The sequence below is a fragment of the Acinonyx jubatus genome, chromosome A1 (assembly GCF_027475565.1).
Source record: "Acinonyx jubatus isolate Ajub_Pintada_27869175 chromosome A1, VMU_Ajub_asm_v1.0, whole genome shotgun sequence".
Lineage (NCBI taxonomy): Eukaryota > Metazoa > Chordata > Mammalia > Carnivora > Felidae > Acinonyx > Acinonyx jubatus.
The window spans coordinates 138,264,403-138,282,184 of NC_069380.1; the positions used below are offsets into that span (position 1 = coordinate 138,264,403).

General features: G+C 38.8%; 1 protein-coding gene and 2 pseudogenes across 5 annotated transcripts in view; 1 reads left to right on the forward strand and 2 right to left on the reverse strand.

Moving 5' to 3' along the window:
- Positions 1-17,782, reverse strand: part of POC5 (POC5 centriolar protein) — a 42,714-nt gene that overhangs the window by 12,826 nt on the left and 12,106 nt on the right. For all 5 annotated transcript variants that reach the window (XM_015072113.3, XM_015072110.3, XM_015072111.3 and 2 more), the window contains 5 exons: positions 16,548-16,753; positions 14,730-14,906; positions 11,351-11,455; positions 6,267-6,446; positions 3,819-3,972 (listed from right to left, as the gene is read on the reverse strand). In XM_015072113.3, the coding sequence (XP_014927599.2) occupies positions 3,819-3,972; positions 6,267-6,446; positions 11,351-11,455; positions 14,730-14,906; positions 16,548-16,753 (822 nt within the window). The remainder of the gene's footprint in view (positions 1-3,818; positions 3,973-6,266; positions 6,447-11,350; positions 11,456-14,729; positions 14,907-16,547; positions 16,754-17,782) is intronic.
- LOC113593760 (eukaryotic translation initiation factor 3 subunit F-like) lies at positions 3,982-6,142 on the reverse strand (annotated as a pseudogene).
- On the forward strand, positions 12,877-13,192 carry LOC106974832 (cytochrome c-like; annotated as a pseudogene).

The following is a 17,782-nucleotide window of genomic DNA, read 5'->3' on the forward strand; positions in this document are numbered from 1 at the left end:
ACCAACAGAATGGGAAAAGATATTTGCAAATGACATATCGGACAAAGGGCTAGTATCCAAAATCTATAAAGAGCTCACCAAACTCCACACCCGAAAAACAAATAACCCAGTGAAGAAATGGGCAGAAAACATGAATAGACACTTCTCTAAAGAAGACATCCGGATGGCCAACAGGCACATGAAAAGATGTTCAGCGTCGCTTCTTATCAGGGAAATACAAATCAAAACCACACTCAGGTATCACCTCACGCCAGTCAGAGTGGCCAAAATGAACAAATCAGGAGACTACAGATGCTGGAGAGGATGTGGAGAAACGGGAACCCTCTTGCACTGTTGGTGGAATGCAAATTGGTGCAGCCGCTCTGGAAAGCAGTGTGGAGGTTCCTCAGAAAATTAAAAATAGACCTACCCTATGACCCAGCAATAGCACTGCTAGGAATTTATCCAAGGGATACAGGAGTACTGATGCATAGGGGCACCTGTACCCCAATGTTCATAGCAGCACTCTCAACAATAGCCAAATTATGGAAAGAGCCTAAATGTCCATCAACTGATGAATGGGTACAGAAATTGTGGTTTATATACACAATGGAATACTACGTGGCAATGAGAAAAAATGAAATATGGCCTTTTGTAGCAACGTGGATGGAACTGGAGAGTGTGATGCTAAGTGAAATAAGCCATACAGAGAAAGACAGATACCGTATGTTTTCACTCTTATGTGGATCCTGAGAAACTTAACAGGAACCCATGGGGGAGGGGAAGGAAAAAAAAAAGAAAAAAAAGAGGTTAGAGTGGGAGAGAGCCAAAGCATAAGAGACTGTTAAAAACTGAGAACAAACTGAGGGTTGATGGGGGGTGGGAGGGAGGAGAGGGTGGGTGATGGGTATTGAGGAGGGCACCTTTTGGGATGAGCACTGGGTGTTGTATGGAAACCAATTTGACAATAAATTTCATATATATAAAAAAAACAACAACAACAGTATTTTGCTATGACAAGATAGGTACGTCAGGAATACTGCATTATTTTCTTTAATGTTTACTTATTTTGAGAGACAGAGGGTGCACATGGGCGGGGTAGGGGCAGAGAGAGTGGGGAAGAGAGAGGATCCCAAGCAGGCTCCATGCTCAGCGTGGAGCTGATGCGGGAATCGATCCCAGGCCCGTGGGATCATGACCTGAGCTGAAATCAAGAGTTGTATACTCAACTGACTGAGCGACCCAGATGCCTCAGGAAAAATGCATTATAAACAACAGTTGTTTTAGGGGAAGAAATGGGGCCAAAAGTATTTTTTTCCCTAGTGAGAATTAAAAATTTTTTAAACCTGTTAATAAAATGCCAGAAAATTATACAACAAAGAGCAAATCCAGCATGAGGTTACTTCTGCCTTTGGGAGCTCCACCAACACTATTGCTAGTGTATATCTCACTATTCCTGTCAATTTTATCCCCCATTGTGATGATCAACAAAGCACCAGGCCACTCAAAACAGTTGAGATCCCAGAACTTGGCATTAGTTGTGGATAAAAGGAGATTTAAAAGCAACAGGGGCAAAACAAATCATGTTGTGTAATTATCAGAATACATTTTCTCCAAATCCTGTTGTGGATATTTGCCTGTAGGAGACAAAGCTATATTTGAATTTAAAATTTAAGATGGTAAATTTATTAAAGGTGGTAAAACACTGTCCTAGTCAATTCATAACCTGCTTACATAGGTTATGAGAAAGAGGTCTCTTATAATTGAATGTAGGAAGTTCTTATTTTTTTTTCCATTTTTTAAAAATGTTTATTATTTTCAGAGACAAAGAGAGACAGAGCATGAGTGGGGGAGGGGCAGAGAGAGGAGACACAGAATCCGAAGTGGGCTCCAGGCTCTGAGCTGTCAGCACAGAGCCTGATGTGGGGCTTGAACTCATAAACCGCGAGATCATGACATGCATTGAAGTTGGATGCTTCACCGACTGAGCCACCCAGGTGCCCCTGAATATAGGAAGTTCTAATGATAAAATTTGTCACTTGTGAAACCTAGGATCTGTTATAAGTAGGTAATTAAAGTCTTCAATTTAATACATACAATTTACTAATAATGACAACTGGTGGTGGTGGTGAGTTTGTTTTTAGTGTTGACACTGAATTGAAAGACCATACTGGAAAAATCAAGAATTCCTTTGGATATTAGCAAGATAAACTAGTCAGCCTTGAGATTCTAGAATTCTAAGTTTTGAACCTGCATGTGGGCCACACACACCAGGACTGCTTCAGAAAAAAGTTATCTGCCTTAACTTCCTAGCATCCACAACATGAACAATTTGAATAATAAATGTTTGATGATGCCTTAAAAGGTTATGGTTATGACAGCCATAGAAAAGTTATTCAATGGACTGGAATATTAATGGTGTTACAAAATGAAACTGTCTCATAAAGTGTGAGTCTCAAATAGGATTTAATGTGAGGAAATACTGCAAAAAATGTTCGTGTACTTACATAAAACAGGCTGACTTCAGACTGCAATAATTACGCCATTACTTATCATCTTACATGTCAAAGTATTTTTTGTCTTTTAAAGAGCTTTCAATTATATTTCACTGCATTTCCTCAAGAATCCTTTGTGAACAGGTAGGGAAGATTTATATTATCTTCTTTGTTCAGAGAAGAAAACTAAAACCCAATAAGGAAAATAGGCCTCAGTGCAAATTGGTGACAAAGGATTCGTGTGATTTGCTTTTCTAAGCCATGCTGAAAAACAATGACACAATCCACACAGATTCCAGCCAACACATGGACTTTTCTTAAAATAAAATTATTTTACTTGACTTCTATAGATAGGCCTATATTTATATTTCAGTTTCAGTTGAGGCATCTCTTAAATTGAAGACAAGCAATTTTAAAAAAAATTTTTTTTATGTTTATTTTTGAGAGACAGAGAGAGAGACAGACAGACAGAGACAGCATGGGCATGAGCATGAGCAGGGAAGGGGCAGAGACAGAGACACAGAAGCCAAAGCAGGCTCCAGGCTCTGAGCAGTCAGCACAAAGTCCAATGGGGGCTCGAACTCACAAGCCATGAGATCGTGACCTGAGCTGAAGTCAGACACTCAACCTCCTAAGCCACTCAGGCACCCCAAAGACAAGCAATATTTAAAATGGGACACCATGACTAGATAAATATTTCATCAACAAAATAGTCCAAAGAATTTGGCTATTTGATCAACAAATACAAATTCTGTACTTAAAGGTACTGCAATTATTAGTTAAAAGAGCCTTAAAATAATGTTACATTCATTACATTTGAATGTTATACATTCAAAACATCATTTTAACATTGACCCTAAACACTTAAGAGTTGACTGTTTACTTGATCATATCTAAGATACCATAAGTAGCCAAGACTAAGTGATTTTTATGGCAGGTTATGATACCATGAAGTTAAAACTACCCATACCTGGGGGCACCTGGGTGGCTCAGTCGGTTAAGTGTCCGACTCTTGATTTCGGCTCAGGTCATAATGTCAAAGTTCATGAGTTTGAGCCCCACAAGGGGCTCCACGCTGACCGTGCAGAGCCTGCTTGGGATTCTCTCTCTCTCTGCCCCTACCCCACTCATGCTCACTCTCTCTCTCTCTCTCTCTCTCTCTCTCAAAATAAGTCAACTTTAAAAAATTTATTTAAAAAATCTAAAAAAATAAAAACAATTAAAAAAAATACCAGTACCTGGTCAAGGCCTATTCTTTGCAGAAAATTAGTATTACAGACCACACCAATCACTGAAATATCCTCAAATCCTTTTCAAAGTAGACAGAGAACCTTAAATACTAACCTGTATCGCCTTTGTTTTGAAATATAGTCATAGCTTCGAGATTTAATGCACACACCCCCCTCATGAAAGCTTTCTTCATGGAATCTTCAAAATGCTCTTTTTCATGCTGCATTCTTTGGATCTCAGCTTTTGCATTTTCCAAAGCTCCAGATAACTAATTAAGGGGAATTTTTAGAAAGAAGAAAAAGATTTGAGATACAAGGAAGGATATTATTTACTGTTCAAAAAACAGCCTTATACTGTGAAGTGTTTTTTTGTTTTTTGGTTTTTTTTAACAAAAGAGTAAGCTATGTTTATTTAAAGTCACAAGCAGTTGACGGACTCCGCATGACTCAGACTACAAGGAAACCATTCTACTTCATTCCATTCTGAGTCCTAGGGGGGCCCAGACTGGCAGGAGTGCTGCTTGGGGCCCGCTGACAGGTTTAAAGGTTTCTCACTGACGGCAATCTGTGACTGTGTGAGATTGGCCAGGCAGGTCACCATTAGCAGGTCACTGATGTTGCTGCTGAGCATGGTCTCAAAGTTATCAGGAACTATCTTGGGTACTTGGTTAACCAGATTCATTAAGAAGCGGCCCACAGTATCGTCAGCTGACGGCTTTCCACACAGCACGTCCTCTGCATACCACAACACTGTGCTCAGGGCATCCTAGATGCCAGCCGATGCCCCTCCTACTTGCTGCAAGTTGCTTGAGAGTCTGATCACTGGGTTGGGGCTAAAACAGGTCTTCGTGATCTGGTCAACTGCTATGTGTTCAGTGTCAGAATATGCATAGTTCACTGTCAGAGGTGGGGACATCCCCCAAGGGACACCCATTAAAGTGCCGACATAGGTAGCCATTCCTGAGGTGAATGGGGTTGGGGGCTTCAGGGCTGTAGTATTCCTGAATCGGCACAGAATTCTCTATGAAGTCACGGCCTGTGGCGTACCAGCCCAGGAAGAGCTCATCTGGAGAGACTTTCTTGGTAATTCACACATGTGCTTAGTGAATGCCATGTCAACAGCCACCTCATCTTCTGACTCACTGTGCAGCACTAAAAGGCAGTTTGTGACTTCCACTGAATGCTAGTCAACAGGTCCCAGCAGGGTCCCAATGACTTGGGCAGCACCTTCACTGAGTGTCTTGTGGCTGTCCGCAACAGAGGCCAAATGACCAGGTGGAGCCCGACCGCACGGCTGCTGGGGCGGGGGCCTGAGAGGGCAGGACCAGGCAGTGACCACACTGGGTCTGTGCTGGGGTTGTGGCCCAGAGCCTGTGGTCCTAGCCAATGCAGCTGCCAGGTATGAGGAGGAGGCTGGAGCTGGTGTTGGAGCCAGAAGAAGCGCTGAGGCCGTGGGGCTGGGGCGGGGGTGGGGGCGGGGGCTGGGGCTGGTGCTGCCGGTGTGGCCATCTTGTTGAGCTGTGAAGTCACTTTTGTGTCAAACACTAAAAACACTTTACCGCACACCTCTTCCGCTATGCATCTCAATTTATTTTAAAAGGTGCATCTTACCTCATTCCTAACTGTCAGATGGAGGTTCAAACAAGGAAAATTTCATACCAGTCCCACCAAAGGGTGCTGACGTGTTTTACTTATAAAGATATGTCATTTCTTACCATAAAACATTCATGCAGAATAATACCCAAAATACATGAAGAGCCACAAGCTCTCACCTCTTCAGAAAAAAATACCTGAATGCAATATTAACAGAATTTCCACCCTTCCTTCCTTCCTTTCTCTAAATGTCATTTAAAGAACTTAAAGTGCAAAGTGACATTAGGTAAAACACTCTTTCCCATCGACCAAATCTGAAGGGACTGCATTTTTTTTTTGTATGTCATTTTGAATTGCAGAAAATTATTGGTACAATGACACTTATTTTTAACGTTAAGAACTTAGTACTATGATGACGAAAAAAGGTTTTTCTGTGACTATGTGATTTCAAGAGGCCTACTGCATTCTTCACTATGGATTAACTTCATTTTGGGTCTCAAATATTTTCCCTTGGAAACGATGTTTATTTTATAAATAAAAGTCAATGGGAAAATAACTTCAGTTTATATACAACGGCTTTATATCAACGTTATAGGAACACAATTTGCTTAAATTAGCACAAGGATAAACATTTTTGTTTTGAGTCTTTATTTTCAGCTCAAAAAGGCCAAATGAAGAAGCCTAAGAAAGTATGCGTTCTTAGAAATATAAGGGTCTATGGGTGATTTACGTTTCCAAGGGAAATGTACATACATGAGATCAAACACGAGTTCCTAGATCAGAGTAAATAAATCTGTAGGTCTGACTTAATAGTGTTGTTCTTTCCCAGGAGTGTCATTTGAGCCTACGTGACACTAAATGGAACTGGAGAAACGGGTCACTCTGCCTAACTATAACTAAGAGTGAGTGATGCTATCCATCTTTTTTATTTTTACTGAAAGAAAGTGAAGGTATAAACAAAAAAGTTTACCGCAGCAACTCTGGTTTCATAATCGTTGGAAATCTGGACGCAAACTTCTTCTGCTCTTGCTTGACAGGCTCGTTCCACCACATCTTTCCATTGCTTCTGTACTATGGATCGCCAGCCTTTCCAGACTTTCTTCAATAAAGTTCTCTGGAAGTACTGGTCAGCTAGTTTGCCTTCATAGACCTAAATGAAAGTAATATACAACCTCAAAAACACGGTAGGCTGGTAAATATATAGGCGATGATATTAAAAAACATAATGTAACACAGTGGTAAGCAGTGTACATGTTATCATTTAATCCTGTGTAATCATATTTTTCTCATCTGCAGGCAGGAGAACAGGCTGAGAGAGGTTAAGGAACCGGCCCATGTCACATAGCTTTCATAGAAAGGGAAAAACCAGCCTCGCCTCATTTCAGAACCTAACCTCCAACCCTTGTATCAATGCTTTATGCAACTAATCAACTTAGGAGGAAAAAAATAAATAAATAAAGCGCAAATGAAAGAAAAGGAATAATCTGCCATTATCAGAGTTATGAATCTGCAGGACCATTTAGCGGAAAGTAGGCCTAAGAGAAGAACAGAGAGTGGCTGCAAGACAGAAAGGGTGGTGGCTGTGATTTCAGGTGCCACTGCTCTCTCTTCAGCCTGGTGGCCACCACCAGAAGCTAGACTAATTTAATTTACACCCTTTGCCATCATACACAGGGCCAAGCAGATCTAAATAGAAACATATACCATTCTTCCTGCATCAACTAATTTAAATTCTTTTGAAGAAATAGTTCCAATTTTCAATTTTCTTAAATTGAAAAAGCTACTCAAAAACTGATGGCAGAAAATAAATGGAAACAAATGAAAATGAAAATACAACAATCCAAATGCTTTGGGATGCAGCAAAGGCAGTCCTGAGAGGAAAATACATGACAATCCAGGCCTATCTCAAGAAACAAGAAAAATACCAAATTCAAAATCTAACAGCACACCTAAAGGAAACAGAAGCAGAGCAGCAAAGACACCCCAGACCCAGCAGAAGAAGAGAAATAATAAAGATCAGAGCATAAATAAACAATATAGAATCTAAAAAAACCATAGAGCAGATCAATGGAACCAAGAGTTGGTTTTTTGAAAAAATAAACAAAATTGATAAACCTCTACCCAGGCTTCTCAAAAGAAAAGGGAGAGACCCAAATAGATAAAATCATGAATGAAAATGGAATTATTACAACCAATCCCTCAGAAATACAAGCAATTATCAGGGAATACTATGAAAAATTATATGCCAACAAACTGGACAACCTGGAAGAAATGGACAAATTCCTAAACACCCACACACTTCCAAAACTCAATCAGGTGGAAACAGAAAGCTTTTACAGACCCATAACCAGTGAAGAAATTGAATCAGTTATCAAAAATCTCCCAACAAATAAGAGTCCAGGACCAGATGGCTTCCCTGGGGAATTCTACCAGACATTTAAAGCAGAGATGATACCTATCCTTCTCAAGCTATCCCAAAAAATAGAAAAGGAAGGAAAACTTCCAGACTCATTCCATGAAGCCAGTATTACTTTGATTCCCAAACCAGACAGAGACCCAGTAAAAAAAGAGAACTATAGGCCAATATCCCTGATGAATATGGATGCAAAAATTCTCAATAAGATACTAGCAAATCGAATTCAACAGCTTATAAAAAGAATTATTCACCATGATCAAGTGGGATTCATTCCTGGGATGCAGGGCTGGTTCAACATTCGCAAATCAATCAACGTGATACATCACATTAATAAAAGAAAAGATAAGAACCATATGATCCTGTCAATCGATGCAGAAAGAGCATTTGACAAAATTCAGCATCCTTTCTTAATAAAAACCCTCGAGAAAGGCGGGATAGAAGGAACATACTTAAACATCATAAAAGCCATTTATTTAAAGCCCACAGCTAATATCATCCTCAATGGGAAAAAACTGAGAGCTTTCCCCCTGAGATCAGGAACATGACAAGGATGTCCACTCTCACCGCTGTTGTTTAACATAGTGTTGGAAGTGCTAGCATGAGCAATCAGACAAAAAAAAGAAATCAAAGGCATCAAAATTGGCAAAGATGAAGTCAAGCTTTCGCTTTTTGCAGATGACATGATCTTATACATGGAAAATCCGATAGACTCCACCAAAAGTCTGCTAGAACTGATACATGACTTCAGCAAAGTTGCAGGATACAAAATCAATGTACAGCAATCAGTTGCATTCTTATACACTAATAATGAAGCAACACAAAGACAAATAAAGAAACTGATCCCATTCACAATTGCACCAAGAAGCATAAAATACCTAGGAATAAGTCTAACCAAAGATGTAAAAGATCTGTATGCTGAAAACTATAGAAAGCTTATGAAGGAAATTGAAGAAGATATAAAGAAATGGAAAAACATTCCATGCTCATGGGTTGGAAAAATAAATATTGTTAAAATGTCAATACTACCCAAAGCTATCTACACATTCAATGCAATCCTAATCAAAATTGCACCAGCATTCTTCTCGAAGCTAGAACAAGCAATCCTAAAATTCATATGGAACCACAAAAGACCCCGAATCGCCAAAGTAATTTTGAAGAAGAAGACCAAAGCAGGAGGCATCACAATCCCAGACTTTAGCCTCTACTACAAAGCTGTCATCATCAAGACATTATGGTATTGGCACAGAAACAGACACATAGACCAATGGAATAGAATAGAAACCCCAGAACTAGACCCACAAAAGTATGGCCAACTAATCTTTGACAAAGCAGGAAAGAATATCCAGTGGAAAAAAGACAGTCTCTTTAACAAATGGTGCTGGGAGAACTGGACAGCAACATGCAGAAGGATGAAACTAGACCACTTTCATACACCATTCACAAAAATAAACTCAAAATGGATAAAGGACCTGAATGTGAGACAGGAAACCATCAAAACCCTAGAGGAGAAAGCAGGAAAAGACCTCTCTGACCTCAGCCGTAGCAATTTCTTACTCGACACATCCCCAAAGGCAAGGGAATTAAAAGCAAAAATGAACTACTGGGACCTCATGAAGATAAAAAGCTTCTCCACAGCAAAGGAAACAACCAACAAAACTAAAAGGCAACCAACGGAATGGGAAAAGATATTTGCAAATGACATATCGGACAAAGGGCTAGTATCCAAAATCTATAAAGAGCTCACCAAACTCCACACCCGAAAAACAAATAACCCAGTGAAGAAATGGGCAGAAAACATGAATAGACACTTCTCTAAAGAAGACATCCAGATGGCCAACAGGCACATGAAAAGACGCTCAACCTCGCTCCTCATCAGGGAAATACAAATCAAAACCACACTCAGATATCACCTCACGCCAGTCAGAGTGGCCAAAATGAACAAATCAGGAGACTATAGATGCTGGCGAGGATGTGGAGAAATGGGAACCCTCTTGCACTGGTGGTGGGAATGCAAACTGGTGCAGCCGCTCTGGAAAACAGTGTGGAGGCTCCTCAAAAATTAAAAATAAACCTACCCTATGACCCAGCAGAGTAGCACTGCTAGGAATTTACCCAAGGGATACAGGAGTACTGATGCATAGGGGCACTTGTACCCCAATGTTTATAGCAGCACTCTCAACAATAGCCAAATTATGGAAAGAGCCTAAATGTCCATCAACTGATGAATGGATAAAGAAATTGTGTTTTATATACACAATGGAGTACTACATGGCAATGAGAAAGAATGAAATATGGCCCTTTGTAGCAACGTGGATGGAACTGGAGAGTGTGATGCTAAGTGAAATAAGCCATACAGGGAAAGACAGATACCATATGTGTTCACTCTTATGTGGATCCTGAGAAACTTAACAGAAACCCATGGAGGAGGGGAAGGGAAAAAAAAAAAGAAAAAAAAGAGGTTAGAGTGGGAGAGAGCCAAAGCATAAGAGACTGTTAAAAACTGAGAACAAACTGAGGGTTGATGGGGGGTGGGAGGGAGGGGAGGGTAGCTGATGGGTATTGAAGAGGGCATCTTTTGGGATGAGCACTGGGTGTTGTATGGAAACCAGTTTGACAATAAATTTCATATATTAAAAAAAAAAACAACTGACGGCAGCCTCCACTATGTCCACTAACATTTAAACATAATATATTCTGATTATGTCAGTTGGTAAATAACTTTCAAAATACGGCATACTCATTAAATAGCTCTTTTCTCTATGATTAATGTAGATTCAATCTATTGGGATTCATAAAAAAAATGAAAGCACTAGGAATTATTCTTCAAGGAGAAATCCTGTTCCACCATTGTAATAGCCTTTTCTTTAAGTATTCAGAACTAAATGCAGAGAGATCATTCCATGGCTCACATAAACATCAAATACACACACACACACAACACATCTATCCCCTATACTCTTGAGTCTCTATACTGTCTTCTTGTGGGATATACATATCCTCTCATCTTTTCCACTTCTGATACAATAATTTATTACTGTCTCTGTTTATATTTACTCTGCTATACTGATTCAACTCTTAATTAAAATAAAGACAATCACAGTTAAATTGTAAACAAACTAAAGATAATTTTTAAAAAGCTACACAGACATGGCTTTCTTTGATTCTCACTCTAAGTCTACAAAACAAACGATCACACAATTTTATAATGTATCAATACAGTACTGCCTCTTTATGAAGAGACTATATGGATACATTCAGGCATGTGTGAAGCAGAAACAATATAAGCAGCATATGATATGTTAGACATTATCAATTCCTTCTCCACACAATCACATCTGAGTTTAAATTTGTTAAAAGGGTTCCGTGACAAGAGCATTTGTAAGTCAGTTATGATTCTTACTTACTATGAAGTAGGAGATGATAGATCAATAGGTCTATAAAATATGAGGTATTTTTTTCCAAAATACACCAAAATCAAATTCCTTTAAAATCTAGGCAACATTAAATTGTAAATTCATTTTGATTTATTAGAAAACAAATCTTTCTTTGACTTTAACAGGAGCTCCAAAATGTGATCCTAAACCTTTTGAGTTCAGAAGTCTAGTATCTGTCAGTTATTGTTTTGTTTTTATACTTACATCCTGTCTGGATTTAACATGGCCAATTCGCCAGTGGAAGAATGTTCTCATCAGCTCTATCCTTTCCTTTTGCTTGCCTATGGCATGAGACAAGCTAGAAATCACCTGTAAATAGCAATTAACACAATTACTGTAATGTTACAATAACAATAATTGGTAAAGTGACTTTCACATATATCAAAAAGTGCTCAAAAGAATACCTGTGGAGCACTACTACATTCATCTAATTAACCTCATTATTATCTTTAAAAACACCAAAAAGCTTGTCCACCTGAATGCACTACATATCAATGAACGAAGGAGAGCAAAAGAGGAAAGAAAGAAAAGTCTTTATTATTTGTATCTGGATAATCACAAAAAAAGTTTATGTATATAAAATTAATAGTCATTGACATTTAATTCAAGAAAGATGACTACACATTTGAAAATATTGCCACATACACAGAAAGGCCTTGTGCACTACACTTGAGGGTAGGGACCAGGTTTTAAACATCTTTCTGGTCCCTTAAGTACCTTTAATACCTTGGGTTAGAAGTTGTTCACTAACTGTTTAAGGATTTTCTGGATTCAACAAACTCATAAAAGCAAACAAGAGTTATACCATAATGTACTTCTTCAGTGATGCTATTCTCGTTCTTTTTTAAATAAATCTACGAATGCTTTTAAAACCTAAGGCGGTATTTTCTTATAAAGAAATAAATGAGTGATTGAAATATATATTTTAAATTGGCCACATTAAAGTGAGATTTAGTAAATTAGGCATATTTATTGAGAGACATTTATTCTGGTTCTTCTTTAAATAATTTTCAAAAGTGGAAAAGGGCACACATTTCTGTTAAAAGGCACAGACCGTTCATCTTATTCATTTTCAAAAACTGGACACATGTATGCTCTTTCATGTGTGATACTTTGAAATTAAAAAAAAATAAGTTTCAAATATTTTAAAACCTCAGGATAGAGTTTTGAGGGCAAGAGAGAAAATGAGTGACATTAGTATCTAGGGTTTCAAAAAAGTAAACTATATAAAATGTTTGATTTTATATCATACCCCAAACATCAAAAGAAATGTATATTTAAAAAAATATATAGTCTTTATCCAGTTCATTAAAACAGTGCTGCATCTGCAGACCAGGAGCTGAGCTGTCGCCTCTGAAAACTAACATCCTCCTGGGGGGAACCATGGATTTACTGCACAGTCTGCTGTGTGGAATTAGCACAGACGTGAACCTTACTCTCTCGTTCTTAAGAGGCTAATGTAAAGTGAAATAAAAAGTATTCTCAGGGCACTTGGGTGGCTCAGTCAGTTAAGTGTCTGACTCTTAAATTTCTGCTCAGGTCATGATCTCACAGTTCATGAGTTCAAGCCCAGAGCAGGGCTCCGCACTGACGGCAAGGAGACTGCTTGGGATTCTCTCTTTGCCCGCCCTGCCCCTCTCAAAATAAATAAATAAGCTTTAGAGAGGGTTGGACATCCGGCTTGTGAGTGGGTACCTTCATTTCACGTGCGACCTAAGAGCGATTTAAAAATGGGTGATATTGAGAAGAGCAAGAAGAGTTTGTTCAGAAGTGCACCCAGTGCCATACCATGGAAAAGGGAGGCAAGCACAAGACTGGGCCGAATCGCCACGGTTTATTTAGGGGAAAGGTCAAGCCCCTGGATTTTCTTATAGGGATGCCAACAAGAACAAAGGCATCACCTGGGGAGAGGAGACACTGATGGACTATTTGGAGAATCCCAGGAAGTACATCCCTGGAACAAGAATGACCTTCGCTGGCATTAAGAAGGCAGGGGAAAGAGCAGACTTGATAGCTTATCTCTAAAAAGCTACTAAGGAACAATAGTTGGCTGTTGCCTTATTTATTACAAAACAAAAATGTCTCATGACTTTTTTTATGTGTCCCGTATTTAAATAAATCTTATACACCAGAATTCAGATCATGAATGGCTGATAGAATATTTCTTTTGGATAGTCCTGATTTAAATGAGATTAGCTTGTGGGGCGCCTGGGTGGCTCAGTCAGCTGAGCGTCCGACTTCGGCTCAGGTCATGATCTCACAGCTTGTGAGTTCGAGCCCCGCGTCAGGCTCTGCGCTGACAACTCGGAGCCTGGAGCCCACTTTGGATTCTGTGTCTCCCTCTCCCTCTGCCCCTAACCACTCGCATTATGTCTCTGTCTCTCTCAAAAATAAACAGTAAAAAAAAAAAATTAAATAAGATTAGCTTGTGGTTAAATGAGTATGATTCGCTTTTTGAACTTTGATAGTAATTCTGGTTCAGCAAGTGCTGTCATTGTTTTCCCCTTTCAAAAATATGATTGGAATTGATTACATGTTCAGCTTTTCACAGAGATGGTAAATGCCATCTCTAAACTTAAACTTATTTAGATTTATGTGGCTGATTATATCAATATATTTAAATACTGAGGAAATCCCTTTACTGTATCAGAACAGCAAGACTCAGCTGTGATTCAAGTTGTGTTTATTAGCCTGTTAAAGGCAAGGGCTGAAGATAAGCTGGCAATGTCCACTTTATCTTTTTAGTCTTAACTATGCCAATTTAATTAAAATTCCCTCCATTTAAAATGTTGCCTTTTGCTTAATGAAAGGCATGTTAGTGTGGTTTATGTATATTATTAAAAATTATTAACAGTTCTCACATTTTATAGATGAGCTGTAAGGTCAGATGCTTTTAAAATTGAGTGTGATAAGGTATAGTAGCAGATTTGGCTTGTGAATTCTTTACTAAGTTATAATTCAGGAATGTCTTCTAAACAGCTATTCAAAAATACAACTGTGGAATTACCATATATGTATGATTGGTGCTTTTGCCAACTTGTTAGAAGGGTTAAAGTAGAGGAGAAATATCATCAGCACCAATTTGTAAATTATGTGATAAGGCTTAAGATAATTAAAAACAAAATCACAGATCAAAAAAAAAAGCTTTAAAAAAAGTGTTCTCTATGTCTATCAATAAAACGAAAAAGACATCATCAATGAAGAAAGATATAGCATCGATAAAATGTGAGATACTTAAAATGACCCCTAAAAAGATGGTTTAAAATGTGGGTAATGCTGGTTCCCCAATGTTCTCTTAAGAGCAGTTAGGAAAAAAAGACCGGGGAAAAGAAATTAGTGTTCCCACATTCAGCACACACTTCTAAAACTTCGAGCACACTGAAGCTGATGACAAAGATTAAATGACAAGACGCTGGCATGTTTAAGAGGAAGAATATATCTTATTCCTATGTATCTATTTTTTCAGTTTCTGAAGCAATCTTCCCTTTGTATCCTGTATGACCTAAATAATGAGTTCCTGGCATTTATTGCCTAGCAAGATTTTTACCGCATCTCACTTAAAAAGAAATACAAAAGTGAAGACCTCATCTTTTCTCCCAATAGAGATTTCATAGGCTTTTTGCAGCTCCTTCAAACTGTTGATCTGGTTGCACAGTTGTTTTAAATGTGCTTCGTGTTTTTCTTTCTCTTTTTTCATTTCCATTCGGTGCCAGTCAATAAAATTAAGTCTCCATTTACTTAGTTCAGATATGATGTTTGTCTGAAAAATAAATATGCCAGCAATTAAGCAGTGTGTTTAGTACTGCTTCTTAAAATTACACTGAAATTAAGAAACATTAAAACTCATTGGTACAAGCAATCAACATAAGAGCTATTTATAAAAACCACTAATGAAAACGTCTGCAAGTTCAACAGTTGTGGCTCTTCTCAGGTCACATTCACCATACTAAGGAAATGGATTTTTTTTTTTCCTACTTTAAGTCACTTTGTATGAAACCTTGTTGTCCTTTGAAAAAATTTCTGGTCCTTCCGTGGTTTATTCAAGGACTTTAATGTCCATATTAAGATAGATCAAGGAGGACAAAAGTCAGAGTATGGCCTTGGCTCAGCCACGGGACTGGGAAGTTATTTAGATAGAGGTGGATAACGGAAACCAGGGGGGTTGACGCTTTCTTTCCCCAAATCGTTTATCACAGAGGCCATCTTACCACAAATTGCTAAGTCTGATCCCTTTTCCCCCTACTGAATGGCATAAGTAAAAATACCAAATAATCATGTTATCAAAACAACTGCCTAACAATATGCTTAACTGAACAGAGAACAAATTATGTGATTAGCGGTAGCACTTACACCATGACACAGATATGAAACCTGTTCCAAGGGGGAAAATGGTAAAAACTATACTAAAAGATTATTTCTAGAATTTATGGTCCCCAATAATAGAGAAATAAAAATGCCATAAAACCCTCAGAACTGTAATTTCACCATATATGTGAATATTCAGTTTTCTCAAACTATGTTTCAGAAAAACTGTCATTTTCTCCATTATATATATGTATATATATTTTTTAAAGTTTATTTCTTTTGAGAGAGAGAGAGAGCGCACGAGCAGGGGAGGGGCAGGGAGAGAGGGAGAGAGAGAGAGAGAGAGAGAGAATCCAAGGCAGGCTCCACACTATCAGCGCAGAGCCCAATGCAGGGCTTGAACTCACAAAACACAAGATCATGACCTGAGCCAAAACCAAGAGTCAGAGGCTTAACATTGAGCCACCCTGGCACCCTTCCATTATATTTTAAATAGAAAAAAATTTGCCACTTCTGTAATACCTTATTTTATTTAGAGGCCAATACCACCACTAAAATAGTCAGCTTTTATAGACTTACCAGTTACACAAGGTGGTTGCTGTAAGCAGCTACAAAATGAATATACGTTGCTAAAACTAGATGCTGTGTTACATATAAAAGGAGACATCTTCATTCGTCACAGCTATGAGATGGTAAGGATTCAATAGGTATCTTTGTCACACGTAGGCTGAGTCTTTAAAAACACCCGAGAAGTTCAGTGGAACCTACAGAGCTGTTCAGCAACTACTGAAAACCTTGCTAATTCAAAACATGGTTTCTGATCTAGTAGCATCACCTGGGAGCTTGTTAGAAATGCATAATCTTGGGCCCTGGTCAAGACCAACTTACAAGCTGGTTTAACATGATTCCCAGATGATGCATACAGATATTAAAGACTGAGAAGGACAGACTTAAAACACTGGACTAATCTTCTAAGGAAACTAAAGATTTTTTTCACAAAATCTTTTGATTCAAAGAAAAGAACAGGAAATAGTGGAATCAAGAGCAAAACTGTTATACTACATATGAAACAACTGTAACTGAACAACTGTAATACCTTAAGTCCTGAACTCCAAATATCAAGTACATTTTCCATCTTCTGAAGGTTTTCATCAGAAATAAGAAAATCGCTCACAACGATTTCATGGGCATCTGCATGACTAGAAACAGATGCTGGTGAGGAAGAGTCACCTAAGAGGTTGGAACTGAAAAAGTCCATGACTGGGTGAGAAGGCTTCCTCGGTGACAACACTGGTGATGACCCTGGAATAGAGGAAAGTTGTTGTGGTCAGGCCAGATTGAGAATAACCCAAATGGTAAGAAATTCCAGTGGAAGGTGAGACGTCAGTGACCTTCAGAAGTAGAGGAAAATGCAGGGAAATAACCTTTCAATTTACTTACTCTTTTTTTTTTTTTTTTTTTTTTTTAGTGTTTATTTATTTATTTTGAGAGAAAGAGAGCACATGACTCTTGTCAACTTTACAAGTTGAGCACCTGACTTTTGATTTTGGCTCAAGTCATGATCCTGAGGTGTGGAATCAAGTCCCATGTTAGGCTCTGCACTGAGCATGGAGCCTTTTGGGATTCTCTCTCTCTTTCCCTTTGCCCCTCTCCAACCCATCCCCTTCTTTTTCTCTCTCAGAAAAAAAGAGAGAGACAGAGAGACAGAGAGGGAGAGAGAGAGACAGAGAGGGAGAGAGAGAGAGAGAGAGAGAGAGAGGGAGAGAGAGAGAGAGAGGGGGAGAGAGGGAGAGAGGGAGAGAGAGAGGGAGAGAGAGGGAGAGAGGGAGAGAGAGAGGGAGAGAGAGGGAGAGAGGGAGAGAGCGAGGGAGAGAGAGAGGGAGGGAGGGAGGGAGGGAGAGAGGGAGAGAGCGAGGGAGAGAGAGAGAGAAAGGGTTAAGTAATGGACCAAGGTCCCAGTGGTTGTCTATAGGTTGTCTATAGGTCTATAGGTTGTCTATAGGTCATTATTACTTTATGTAACACACTGGTGACGGTTTTAACACCAGTAAAATTCAACACTGTAAGTACAAAGAGTAGTTTAGTTTTAACAGATACTCAGTTGTAAGGCACACTGTTAGCCTTCAACATACAGGTGAAAATATACACGTCTATATATGTATACACATATATGTATATAATTTCCATCCTCTGCCCATATACATGGTAGAGGGTAGTGGGCTGGGGTGGAGGATAGATGTAGGGGTGAAAGCCAGTGCCAGAACAGGCATCTACCTTTCAAAAGCACAAAACAGAAAAGATTACTATTTTATCACACATGTATGCTGGAAT